This window comes from Phlebotomus argentipes, unplaced genomic scaffold (assembly GCF_947086385.1).
Source record: "Phlebotomus argentipes unplaced genomic scaffold, Phlebotomus argentipes genome assembly contig_2, whole genome shotgun sequence".
NCBI classification, from domain to species: Eukaryota; Metazoa; Arthropoda; class Insecta; order Diptera; family Psychodidae; genus Phlebotomus; species Phlebotomus argentipes.
Genome location: NW_026776162.1, coordinates 6,590,194 through 6,604,312, shown reverse-complemented (window position 1 = coordinate 6,604,312; position 14,119 = coordinate 6,590,194). Strand labels below are relative to the sequence as shown.

Here is a 14,119-nt window from a genome sequence, read left to right as displayed (position 1 = left end):
TTGACCAAGTTTTCTTATAACATACAAATCTCATTTTTTTGTAATTAAAACAGTTCAAAAACTTCCCAAAAATTCATAAAACTTGTTATATGATAAATCAACTCTTCATGTTTTCCATTTTCCGCTCGACATGGAAATTTTATCTACAAAATCTACTTAAAATATTTATATGTACAAAATTATGATGAAAAGAGAAATATTCTCTGTATTTTTCATATGCGATTTTATGGGATTATCAGTAAAAAAAAAAAACAGTTTTTAACACGAATCCATCAACACTTGTTATAATCATTCAATTAATTAACCCAATAATCTCTCAACAATCAGAATATTTATTGACGACAAATCCCATCGATTAAGCGATTGGCTTTGTGCAAAATTCCACTCTAATGCAATGAAACAAATTAAAAAGCTACACGAAAATGTTTGTGGTTGAATTATTAATTAGTCACGCACTTATTAAAATGTCACCATCATTGATACACAATGTCACAATTAAATTGTGCATCAACGGTGATAAATAGAATATCTCTTCATGAATCTACGGTCAATCGCAGTGGATCTGATATAAAGAATTTATTATGCAAATTATATTGACTGGGTGTAACGCAATAATTCACCATATCTCAACTCTATCGACACCAATTCCGCTACAATCAGTGACAAATTAAGGACACCTTGGCGCTGAAGCATAAATCAATAAATGGTAATAACTTTGGATAGGGTTGTGTCAGTGAAATTAATTCCACTTTCTCCCTGTGTCGCGCCCAAATCCACCCTTAATTTGAATTCGATCATGTATATTATGGAAGAAGACTCTTAAGTCGTCCTTTATTTGCATTTCAAAATATTTCCTCAATCCTTCCATCTGTGAATTTTCCGACAAATACAATGAATTGGTAAACATACTTCACCCCATTTAGAATACCCAAATTACTCTTATTATTCTCCTAAAAGAAATTCCGCATAGGGGAAAATGGAGCAGTTTCGTTTTATGAAATGTTCTCAGAGATTTTCACATGAATCAATTGCTATCCTTCATACAATATTTGTAGTCCTTAAAGTCCACAATTGACGAAAATTTGCACAGGATAGCCTTTACTGTTTAGATGAAATAAGTGAAAATTGAAAATCACTCACAAACGAGAATTTTGTTACCAATTTGATTATGTGTTTTTTTTTCATTAAAAATGCTACAATTTACGTGAAAAACTATTGTGGCCTATTGATGGTTAAGTAGAGATCCAAAAGCACTTTGACATAACCTCACTTATGCTTGGCGCTCGAAATTTTCTTATGAAAAATATTGAAGGTTTTTCACAAAGTGCTGTTCTGTGCTGCATTGCTTCATCATGTTTATCGACTTTTACGTTGAAAAATTAGGAATTATACGCGAAAATCACTGATTAGAGCAGAAATTTCGAGAAGCAGCGTGTCAAGTTGCCACTACTGATGTTTGGTGGCGTTGCAATACGTGAGAAGGCAACTTGCTTCTCGCTCAGAAATTTTGACATTACGTGAAAGGGTCGAGAAAAGTCGCTAAAATAGTAATTTAAAGACAATTTTTAGAGAATTAAACAGTCACAGTGTGTAAATTAGACATCAAAGTGAACATTTTCCCGCGAATTAACAATTCCGTGATGCAATTTATGGTAAATAAAAGTGTATTCTAACTGAGGGGAAATTATAGAATAATCACATCATATTTTCATTCTACTTTAGAGGAAAAACGATCAGTTTGAATGCCTAATGAAAGGAATTTTTTGAATTTCAATTGACAAGAGTTTATTTGAGCGTTGTGATTATTGCAATATATTCAGCCGATTTTCAAGAAAATATTCTAAAGTTGGAACGACATTTTGGCTCTGACACTGCCCCACTTGCCCCTACATTTTTTGGTAAGCGCAGAAAGACAGCAAACAATTTTCCATGGACTGAATAACTTCACTTCTCAAATTCAGCCAATGCTTGAGAAGTCTCTTAGCTCCGGAATTGACATTTTTACAAGTAAATCTCATACATTTTCCACTGTCCTTCAGCGTCAAGAGCAACTGCAGATTGCATGGAAAAGCATGTCTTCGAGAGATGCTGGACCGCAGCGGAAAAGTCTCATCTTTTTGTTATCTTCTCATGCACACAAACACACACACACACACACAGATATATGTAATGCGCAGTGTGAAAGAATGATGCAAAGTTGCATTAAAGGACGGAAGGATGGAAACTGCACACAAGTGAGAGATTCACTGAATTATCTCACACCTTCGAGGGCATATAAGGAGTGTGTAAAGGGAAAATCAATGGATATGTTCCAGGAAAACTTCAACTATGCTGTCGGCAAAAACCGCTTACATAGAGTGTGAGAAGCGTAAAAGTTCCTGCAGTCAAACTTAGTTTTTATTTCCCTCACATTTTTCCCCCTTTTCTCTCTCCCTTTCTGCCTCACTCTTCGCAATGCCGTGGAATTTGCGAGAGTATAACATTAAAGACATTTCTGAGGTAAATATGCAAAATCAACTGCATGATTTATGATGAATTTCAGCAGAATTTTCCAATGATTTACCACCAATGCTCTGAACAAAATAGCACATAATCTGCCACAGGAAAAAAAGGGGGCGAGATAAGAACCACTGAACATACTTTTAAATTTGTACGCAAACATTCAACAACCCCAGCAAACACTTTGAGCTCAGAAACTCAACGTTGTGCTCGCTGAATCTGCTTTAAAATGCTCAATTTTGAGGTTAACATCTAAGCGGCTGTCGCGATCGCTGCGGAAATTAGCTGAAACTTAGTACTCGATCGGGTTGCCAGATTATTGTTGTCAAAAGTGACACCAAATGTTCTCAATTGACTTGGAATATTTGGATTGCCAGATGGAAACTTGTTTCTCCAATTAAACCTATTTTAGTAGGCTAAACCGTGATTTTAACCACCAATTAAATCATTTACTTTCTCCATTGCTCAGAAATTACATATTTTCTTCATTTTCCATTGCATTTCTTATCGGAAATCTATCATTTCGATTGATTTATTTCAGTGAAAATGTCAAAATATTGAGAAAATGAGAGCAAGTTTTAGCTTCTTTTTGTCTCAGCGTTTGCTCAATTCTGAGCATTTAAACTCAGCAATAAATCAGCAGAAAAACATGCTGATTTTAGGTGAATGTGTTCGCTGGGATAAAACAGCATTTCTACAGTCGCGCCATCAGAGTGGATATTTTGTAGGTGATGGCAGGAAAATGTGTGAGATTCACCTTCAAAACTCTCTCTATATATACATATTCATATATAATTTGAAATTTGTTATCCTTCCCTCTCGACACATTCGTTTTTTTTTTTTTTACTTCTTCTCTCAGCCCCGCAGCAAATTCCCGCATGACATAACACCATGAATGTGATTCTAAATATTTCAACATGTACATCTGTTTTTGCCTCTCTGCAACCCCTCGAGCATCCCCCACACGCTTCCACCCCCTCATTCGCCCTGGCAAAAACAAGCAAGTGTCACCCGGTGTAATGGAAAAACATAAATCCAAGAGCCTCTCCTTCAATAACACTGACATGCACATACAACCTCCAATCCCATTGATATGGTGAAGGAAAACAGAGCCAGAGCGCGTCACACAAAGTCTCCACATACTCGATACAAATCTCCATTATGCTATTTTCAGCCATCCAACAGCAACACACAGTCGTGTAGCAGAAACTTTACGCAACAATAAAAATCAATCAGAAGAAAAGTTAAAGCCTCTGTTGGCGTCAAAAAGCCCTTTCCTCGCGTCACCTTTTCCGTCTGCTTTCGCGATGAATAGTTCGTTCTTCACCCTCCACAAAATCATTTTATACTTTCACACACCGCCTTGTCATAATACACACTCTCTCTCTCTCCCTTGCATTATAGAAATCCCGACAGGAATATGAATTTGTACATCAGCCCAAGGAGAGTGTGAGAAAGAGAGTGAAGAGTTACCATTATTTATTAACTTTCTGTGTCCGCTGGACGGTAAAACGAGAGAAATTTTGTATAGAGATCCAATAAATAACCTCTCGTCAGACTTTTCCCCTTTTGCGTGCATACTTCAGGCAAACCTATGCCGGAGACGTGCACAAAAGGAAAGGAGAACCCACAGAAATATCCTCAATAACGAGCAAAGTTGAACTCACAATCTGACATAGATTAAAGATCACTTAATGCACTGTCTAAGTTTCACACACTTTCCCCCGATTAGAGGTAAGAAAAGTTTCAAAACCAAAACTTCTTTGCAAGTTTGCACAATTTTCCCCCACTTTTCACATGATTTTCATTCATGCAAAACCTATCAAATTAATTATTGATTTTCTCTTGATAAAATCAATGAGATTAATTTAATTAAATTGCAAATTGCATTGGACAGATTAAATAAATAAACCCTGCGTAGTTAATTAAAGCTCAATTTGTGCTTTTTCCATGAAATTAAAAGCATCAAAACTAATTTATCGCCATTCATCTCTGCATCTTTTGCAAATTTCTTGTCCAGTTGCCAAAAATGCGAGATTTGGAATGGTGATTTCACAGCTTTCCACTCTTTAGATCATCACAAGGCCATAAAATGGCCGTTAGATGGAACTAATAAATGTCTTTTTCGTAAGAATCCCAATTGGCAACGCTTGACTGTATTCCGACTCTGACTCGCTAAAGACGTCGTGACGACTAGTCAAATTGTGAGTTAAATGACAGTTATTTTGAGTCGTAGCGAAGTCGCGACGAAAGCACTAATTAATTATACATTAATTAGTAAATTAAATAATACATTAATTAATTAATTTAAAAACAGGTTATTTTTTGAAATTCAGATATTTTTTGTAAAAATGCTAATGGTGAAAACACAGCATTTTGCTCATACCATCTCGGCTCGGTCCCGTCAGATTCCCTTCAGAATTTTGGTCTGCAGATCAACTTTTGACGCCTTCACACAATCTGATTTTCTCCACAATTATGGCTTATTATGGACGAAATCAATTAATTTTTGAGTTTTTTTCCACACTTAAATTCATTTCATTGACGATTTTCTCGATTTTCCATATGAAATTTGTCTATTTTGACCATTTTGACAGCAAGCGCATTGTCAGACACGTCAAACTCAAATTCAGTGCGGGTTGCCCAACGTAAAATCTGCAGGCACACACTCGACATAGAAATGTCGTGAGCAGGAAGGAAAATATACGATTCGCGTGGGGAAGAAAGAGATGACCTAAAACAATTGTCCAATGACAAAAGCTGTGTTTTCACCATAAAGAACACAACTTAAATCATTCAATTTTGAATTATATTCATATATGACAAGATGGCGTCAATTTCAAGCATAATAAGAGAGTCGCATGACAGTCGGAAAGGAGTCGTAACGAAGTCGCGGCGTAGAGTCGCAACGACTAGTCATTCCGAAGTCTTTCTGTGTTCTTTGTAGTCAGTTTTTCGCTGTCGTCCGACTCTTCTATGGAGTCGTCAGAGAGTCGTCGACGTTCGAATTGTCAATTGAAAATGACACTAAAATTACTCACAAAAGTGTCATTTTTCGGCAGATTTGCGACAAAATTGATGCTTTGGAAAGGGTAAAAGTTGGTGTACAACTGTCTAGATTGCATCTTGACTTGTTTTCGATAAGGATTTAGCAAAATGATTGGATTTTCCCCCATTTTTTCCTCATTTCTACATTTAAAGGCACAACAGAAATTGCATTGGTTTTAGCAATTTGACAATTATTGAACGCAATTTGCGAAAGATTAAGATTGAGACGAGTATTCCAGTACTCTTAATGCATTAAGACGTCGACATTGTGCAGCTTTAGCCTTCCTCTCTCTCTCTCTCACTCTCCATCTCTGTCTTCAGATGCCATAATACTTCCTAGATTACAAGATGATTGAGTATACCCAAGGAAATACGCCCTTTGTATCAATACATCTTTGGCTTGTCTAATGGATCGCCACGAACTCGGAGGGAGAAATTCCTTCGTGATTAATTTAATTTCCATGTCATCTCAAATCTCTGACAATCTTGCTAATTCGAGAAGTGTAATTATAACGCAAAAAGGATCACGTGAAGAAAATCATCATCTAGAGAAATGCTTCTCGAAGACACATTTTCTCGCAACAATTTTCCGAAAAACCGCATGAGTTTTTGGGCAGATAAATATAAAGCAATCTTTCACACACCCTCGGGTGTTGGCAAATCATCCACTTCGCAATCTTTTCATCCTCTTCAGACGCGGCATTACAATCTCTCGTCATTCTTCATACTTTTCCCATGGACTAAGGGAAATTTTATATGGAAAAGATGTCACAAAAGTTATTCACGATCAATTTCTCGCCCTTCCACGCAAAAAACTCTTCTCTCTCTTGTGTAATTTGCCAAATTGACGACCTATTTTCCATTTATTGTTATACACCAAGGCGAGAGAAAAGAAATTAGCAAGAGTCATCATCTTCCATACTTTCGCTAAGACGCCCAATAAGAAAACCACCCCCCATGAAAGATGAGTGGCGAAGATAAAGGAGAAGAGAAAAAAAAATCAAGGAAGGAAAATGAGATTCTTTTCATCACAGAAAACACGAAGAAAATTCCATCAAACGAATTTCTATCCAATTAATCGGATTTCAATCAACTCAACACTCACTCAAAAAGTTTTTCCACCCCTGAGAAAATTTAATCCCTCCAAACTAAATTTCTCCAAACTGATACGATTTAACCAGAAATTCCGTCTTTTCTCTCTCTTTCACACTGTTGCAATTCAATAAGAGTCTTGGTGTAAAGTTAAGGATGCTTTTTTTCTTTAAACTCTACTTTGGCAAGTAAAGGGGAAATTAAATTAATCTCTCCATTCACACAACAATTCTGTGTGGGCAACAAAGTCATTTCTTACACCGCATTTCTCCAATAACACAATTTCTCCCACATGCTTCCCAGACTCAAATACTCAAATCAACATCGACGGGTGCCTCGAAAACTATCAAAAGTCAAAATCCCCATTTTCCAGCTGAGCGAGTTCAAAATCTTACTTCAAAACACTTAAAACGCCTTCAAATCGTCCGTTAAAGAGCAAATATTGCTCTGTATTTTTTATTTTGTAAGTATTTTAGTTGATTTCATTGGTATTTTTTGGGATTCTTGACTAAAATATGGCAAAATTAATGACAAACATGTTTGGAACAGTTAAAATATTGTTTTGGTCACTAAAAATGCAGTTTTGTCGGTAAAAAAATTAATTTGGTCAGTAAAAATGCAGTTTTGTCAGTAAAAATATTGTTTTGGTCAGTAAAAATGCAGTTCTGTAAATAAAACAATTAATTTTGTCAGTAAAAATGCAGTTCTGTAAATAAAACAATTAATTTTGTCAGTAAAAATGCAGTTTTGTCAGTAAAAAAAATGAAGTTGGTCAGTAAAAATGCAGTTCGGTCAATAAAAAAATTAATTTGGTCAGTAAAAATGCAGTTTTGGTCAGTAAAAAAATTAATTTGGTCAGTAAAAATGCAGTTTTGGTCAGTAAAAAAATTAATTTGGTCAGTAAAAATGCAGTTTTGGTCAGTAAAAAAATTAATTTGGTCAGTAAAAATGTAGTTCTGTCAGTAAAAAAAAATTCATTCGATCAGTACAGCAAATATACTGACCAAACTGTTTTCTTACAGATACTTTTTTAACTAACTAAACTGCAGTTTTATTGACTTTTAAATGACCAAAATATTTTTTTTACCGACCATATTGATTTTTTACTGACTAATTAATTGTAGCTAAATTTAATGGAAAATCTGAAAATATTACTCGATAAAAGTCGATTTTATCCGTTGACTTGAATTTTTCTTTACAGTTTTCAAGTGAAAAAATTAAAAAAAAATATGAGAAATATCCATTCAAAGTCTAAAAAAGATTTTAGGATAATCTTGAAAACCAAAAAATATTTTCTGAAAATGCATTTTATGTGTTTGATTGCAATTTTTGAGGCAATTTTCTTAGAAAAATTGCACAGCGTAAACAATTAAAATTCTACTTTTAATTCACAAAACATTTTCATAGTTTTCCATTCACCCGTCGACATGTAAAACCCTGTGGAATTCCATTTACCAACTGCGGGAAAAGCGTCCAATTGAGCAACTTGAAGCAATTTTCAACAACGAAAATCCCCCGCAAATAATCAATTTCCATTTGGAACGAATGATTCTCATTTTCTCCCATGTTTTGTAGTTTTTTTTTTCACCCCGTGTAATACACAGCTTTCCACGTTATAGTTTTCCACATAGAAAAAAAACCGGCCCTTTCTACACCAATCAACTCCCCATGAGGTGGTGATGGAGAAAAAAAAAGTATGTAAAAATCCCTATTAGGACACACAACGCACGGGCATGACTAAAATGAACAACATTTCAATTAAAATTTAATTGGATTCTGTTGACAAGTCCATTATTTACTTTGTCACACAAAATAGCGCCATGAAAGACCGCTTTAAGCAAGAACACGCAGAAAACAATTAAAGCACTGGAAACATAAGCATTTAATTACTAATAATGCGAATCCCACATCCAATAAATGCATTCACTCCACTCGCCCATTCATCAATTGTGCATCGCGCTCTGTTCGCCTTGATATTGCCATTGGCCAAATTAAAATCAAATTCAATCAAACTTGCAACTTAATCGTCATTTAATCATCAAATTCACTCGCGGGCAAAAACGCTCTGCACACGTTTTCCCAATACGGGACGAACATTTGCTGATCAGCAGTGGAAAAAGGCAAATAACGACTTGCGAATGTGCAATATTTGATTCACTTGCGAATGACGAGGTAAAAAAAAAAAAGCTCACGGGAAAACCAGGGAAAATGTGTGCTTCTGACATGTCTTTTACCCTTAACATACTGTGGATGTTTTAATGAAAAAGGAGAAAAAGTTTTGCTCTGCACAAAAAACAAATAGAGAGAAAAAAAACTAGGGAAAAGTAATAGATTCACAAGTAATTTTTCTAATTTTCTTCATCCACTCTTTGATTCATGCAACCATTTTTTCACCTCTTGAATATTTATTATTATTACAAATTGTAATTAGAAGGAAGTCAACTAAAATGTTTCCCACACTGAAAGTGACGTTTGTAAAATGAATTTTAGGAAAATTATTACAATTTTCAGCAACAACTGAAAAGCTCTGTGTTTGTTTCTGAACATTTCTCAAAAGTCTCGCATTTCTCGCAGTTTGACAGGAGAATTGAAGGCTTTAAAAAAGGTGCAAAAACACCCTTTTTACCCAGGAAAACAAGTTGAAAATTCAATCATGCTGAATTTATCTCAAAATTAGTATTTAAAAGCTATTTTAATTCCTTTTTCGCATGCATTTTTGCTCAAAAATTCACAAAAATCAACTTATTACAATTTTTCATGCACATTTTAATCAGTTCCATAATTTTCCACTCAATTTTTATTAATATGCGCCGAAAGATATTAAAAAAAACCATTTTTTTTGCAAAAAATGAAAATTGTCTGAATATGAATTGCTAAATGTCCTAGAAAAAAGGCTAAAAACTTTTTAAAAATGTATTCATTTGAAAATATTCTAAAATCACACCTCTTTATTTGGAATATAAATTTCTCGTGAACTTAATAACAAATTATCAGTGGAATTGTCTCGATAATTGATTAGTTATTATTCATTTATTAGCAAACATTCCTGAAATTATGTGTTAAATTATTTATTATGTATCTGACAAGTGTAATTGAATTGTATTCCACAGATATCATCAAATGCTTTAATCAATAATCAATTGCTCTGCACGCGAGAATTCTCTTCAGTGAAAGCATGCAATTAATTCCCGAGACAGTCAAAGGAATTAACATTTGTACTTCATCTCTTTCTCCGCGGCAAAATGAGATTGCAAAATGAAATGACACTGTGTGTGTAGTTTTGTGTGTACAATTGAGTGTGTAAAAAAAATGCAATTTGTGAATTGTAATGAAGAACGAGAGAATGAATTTGTAGCCAAAGGACATGGAAAATTCAATCAAATGAATTTTTTCCTCCCATTCATATGCAATTCACACAAACTCATCCTCACTTGCTTGGGCAGAATAACAACAGCAGGACAAAAAGGACGTGATAAGCAAACGCCAAGGTTAGCTGAAGAGTGAGCTGGGCGACAAAACCGATTTTAAAACAAAAATTTCAAACCTCCATAGCTCTGGTTCTATGGCATTGACAAAAAAGTATGATCACTTTTTGGAAACGACACAATCTGGACTAAAAAAGTAATAAAACATTTTGACAAAATTCTTTTAAAATTTTATTAATGACACTAGCGCCCCTAGCAGTGGTCAGACAAACTTCTATTAATCTAAATACGTGTAGATTTTTGCTAGAACTTTCCAACGAGCCTAAAACTATTAAAATCGGATAAATAGAACCGAAGTTACAATACATACAAAATCAAAACTTTAAACTGCCATAACTTCGGTTCTATTATTTTAATAAAAAGTTATTAACTATTTTTAGAGACGTTCTGACATGAACTACAACATACTAAAATTTAAAGAAAATCCACAGTCTAGTTTTCAAGATATTTAATTTTAAGATTTTAAAAATCGTTTTTTTGGCTTTAGCGTTCATAGCGGTAGTCCTACCAAGTTATAATATTTAGGTAGAAGATGGCATTTTATGAGATCTTTCCAATGAATACAAAATTACTCAGATCGGATAAATAGAACCGAAGTTAAGGCCATTTAAGGTTTCACAATTTAGACCATAATATCTAGGGTCCTGAAGGACCTAGGTCTTTAAGCGGTGAATCGTTGGAAAGGTCTTAAGACTAGCTATAACATACTGGAATTTGGATCAGATCCACGCTATAGAGGCTGAACAAATGAGTAAAACGTTTTTGGGGATGTTCAAAATGGCGGACGGACATTTGACACTACTAAGTTCAAGCGGCAGCAAGACTTAACCTGGACCGACCGACGGAGGGACGGAACCCAAAGAGAAAACAAAAAATGACCCCCATTTTTCGTCATAATCAGCCTCCCTGATGTCATTTTAATCGATTTTGCGACTTTTGACTTTTTGCGCGATCACAGATAAGGCTTTTCGCCCAGCTCAAATTGAGCACACTCAGAAGTGACTAACACACACACACACAGGCGCAATTCAAAGTTCAAAGTGAAATGGAATGTAAAATAAAAGTGATGCGAATGGAAGTTTGTTGAGAGAGAGAGCAACAAGATCAAAGGTGGTTGTGAAAGTGCATCCGTGTGAAATATTATAATGTTGGGATGATTCTGGATGACATAATCACACATTCAGCAAACAAACTATGAGACACTTTGTCAATTTCTACACTTCAAAATCAAAACCATAACTTCACACTCTCTCTCCCTGTGTTTTTCAGGGGGTGGCAAAAGTGTGACGAAAGTAATGCAATTACTTACCGCGTGTTTCAACAAATTCCCTCCCATTGGGCAATTGCACGGCCGTGCCGAAGCCACCCAATTTCACGGGTGCTGAATTGTCCACAGTGGCCAACAGGGCGCACGCTGGCCTCACATCGCGATGAAGAATGTCATTCTCATGACAATAGCGCAGCGCCTCCAGTATTTGCCTCATGTAGTGACTGAAAAACACACACAGCAAACAAATAGACGGATATCAATGGTAAAAAAGCTCCGCCAATTACGCACAGACAGTGGAAAATTCATTAAATTTTTACCATGCCACGGCTTCGCTGTAGACAAATCCCGCCACTGCGCGTCGCACCACCTCAAAGCATATGTCCGAGCCCTCCATGCTAGAAAGACAGAATTGCACCCCGTCATTCTCTCAATATATGCACACCCCAACTATACATATTTGGCCTCTGCCCTCTGTGAGATCCAAGGGGGAGATAATGCAGTCAGAAGTGGTGAACAACTCAGCAGAAATACTTAAGAATCGGAAGTGTTGAAAAACCAACAAAATATTCCAACAAATCATCCAGATTCTCTGAATTTCCTTCGATTTTCACGCAGAAACAAACGTAAAAATCTTTTTTCTAGGTTATGTAACAAATCAAGAACAGATTTAGTGAATAATTCTGCTAGTTCTTGGCAAAATGAGGCATTTTCAACCAATTTTCATGCTTTCTTGATCCTTTGACGCCAAGAAACACTGCAAATTGTGCTGAGATTGAACATAACCTCAAAAATAGTCATTTGAACTTGGAAAATGCCCATTTAGACAACTTTCTGGACAATTTTGACGAAGAATCAGCAATTTTAAGATCATTGGCAAGTCATAAGAGATGATTTTGTGAGTTAGAAAACTTTCAAATAAAGTTCTAAAAGCTCTTTTAGTGATATTTTTGAGGTTATGATCAGAAAAGATGTCCAAAAACAGGCGATTTTAAGTCGATTCTTACAGAAATATCGAATGGAAGTTAAGAGATTCATTATAATTTGGGAATTAATGTGGAAACAGACTGAAAATTTTGTGTTCTAGAAGTTTCAGGCAAATTTGGAAGTGTTTGAAAGTGTTGCACAGAAATTTAAGGCATATTTTCTCCCCCTTGGTGAGATCAAATGAAAAATTTCGCAATCCAACTCTGACGGTCAGGAGTGGAAAAATAAAACCCAAACAGGAGGAAGTCTGCCTCAACAAGTCTCTCTGTCTCTGAATATTCTCCCGGTTGGAATTCCGCAGTGCATCGGCAAAAAGAGTACACAAAAACAGATAAAAAACAGTCATATTACACGGACAGAAGCTCCAATATTCTCCGCGCTTCAACCATTCGCTCACCTTCATCGCACACAAAACTCTGCCAGTCAATAAAGCCCCAACACAACACACGAGTCTTCAGGCACAAAAGTGTCGCTGGCAAAGCTCCCTTTTTTCCATCCCTTACACACCCAGATTTGAGACCGTTTCCAAGCGCCCTTCGCAGCAACTATTTCACAAGTCCTGAACAAGCGCCGCTGCTTTTAAATTACATGAATAGCCTCTCGCGCAGCACTCAAATTGAACAAGTTCAGAAGGACAAAAATCATACGGTCAACCCTTTAAGGACCCTCCAAGGACCCTCCAAAGATCCTCAAAGTGGAGTCAAAGAATTAAAATAATGTAAAATTAGAGTTCTGCTTTCACAATTCAAAGAATTCACTGTATTTCAGCAAAACTGTCGCATTTTTCTTATATATTTTACACTATCAATTCCCAGTAAAATTGAGGAATGTTAAAGAAGTATGATTGATAGTTTAAAATACTCCTTAATATTCTAAGACACACAAGAAAGTAAAGTTAAATTTCACTACTTGTGTTATTTGCAATTCTTGTTCATGTGTGTTAAGCCAATTTGTAACACTTGAATGTGTTATCTTAAAATGACCTTGATCTATACAAATTTTTCAAATTACTACAAATCTCTTTGGTTTTCATGCGATATTTTTGTAAAAATTCACTTAAACAGCTTTTTTCAGTGTCTTTTCCGACCATAACCTCAAAAATATCACTACGTCATCATTCGAAGCTTTATAGATGATTAAATCATCTTTTATGATTTGCCAATGAACTCAAAAATGCTGATTCCGAGTCAAAATCATCCAGAAAGTATTTTAAAGAAACATTTCCAAGTCCAAATGACTATTTTTGAGGTTACGTTCGTTCTTAGCACGATTTTCGGTGTTTCTTTAGCATCAAAAGATTAGAATAGCAATGTTTATCGCATGAATTGATGCATTGATAAGAATTGGTGTGCTAAAATGCAAAATATTCACTAAATCCATCCGTAATTCGTCACATAATCATTTAGGCAAATTTCACAATTTTCTTTCTTTTACACGATTTGGAATCGCTTTAAAGTCGTTAACACTGTTTTAGCAAGAATTTTAAAAGCTGTTTTTCCTTATTCTTTTAGAATGATTAATTTTTACATGTTTGAATTTTAACACCCTTCAGTTTGAATAGGAATTGATTCAATATTCCGCACAGATTCATCATTAATTCTGTTTCCACATAAATGTGAAAAATTGAATTAATTATAATTCAATTCCAATTAATTTGCTTGATCATATATCACGTGCCATTCGAATTCAAATGAATAATAGACGAATGAAGTAAAATATCTCCCCATTTGTCTCATCCACA

General features: G+C 35.2%; 1 protein-coding gene across 10 annotated transcripts in view; it reads right to left on the bottom strand.

Moving 5' to 3' along the window:
- Nucleotides 1-14,119, bottom strand: part of LOC132265039 (peripheral plasma membrane protein CASK) — a 224,956-nt gene that overhangs the window by 183,439 nt on the left and 27,398 nt on the right. For all 10 annotated transcript variants that reach the window (XM_059765456.1, XM_059765459.1, XM_059765458.1 and 7 more), the window contains 2 exons: nt 11,712-11,789; nt 11,434-11,615 (listed from right to left, as the gene is read on the bottom strand). In XM_059765456.1, coding sequence (XP_059621439.1) covers nt 11,434-11,615; nt 11,712-11,789 — 260 coding nt within the window. The remainder of the gene's footprint in view (nt 1-11,433; nt 11,616-11,711; nt 11,790-14,119) is intronic.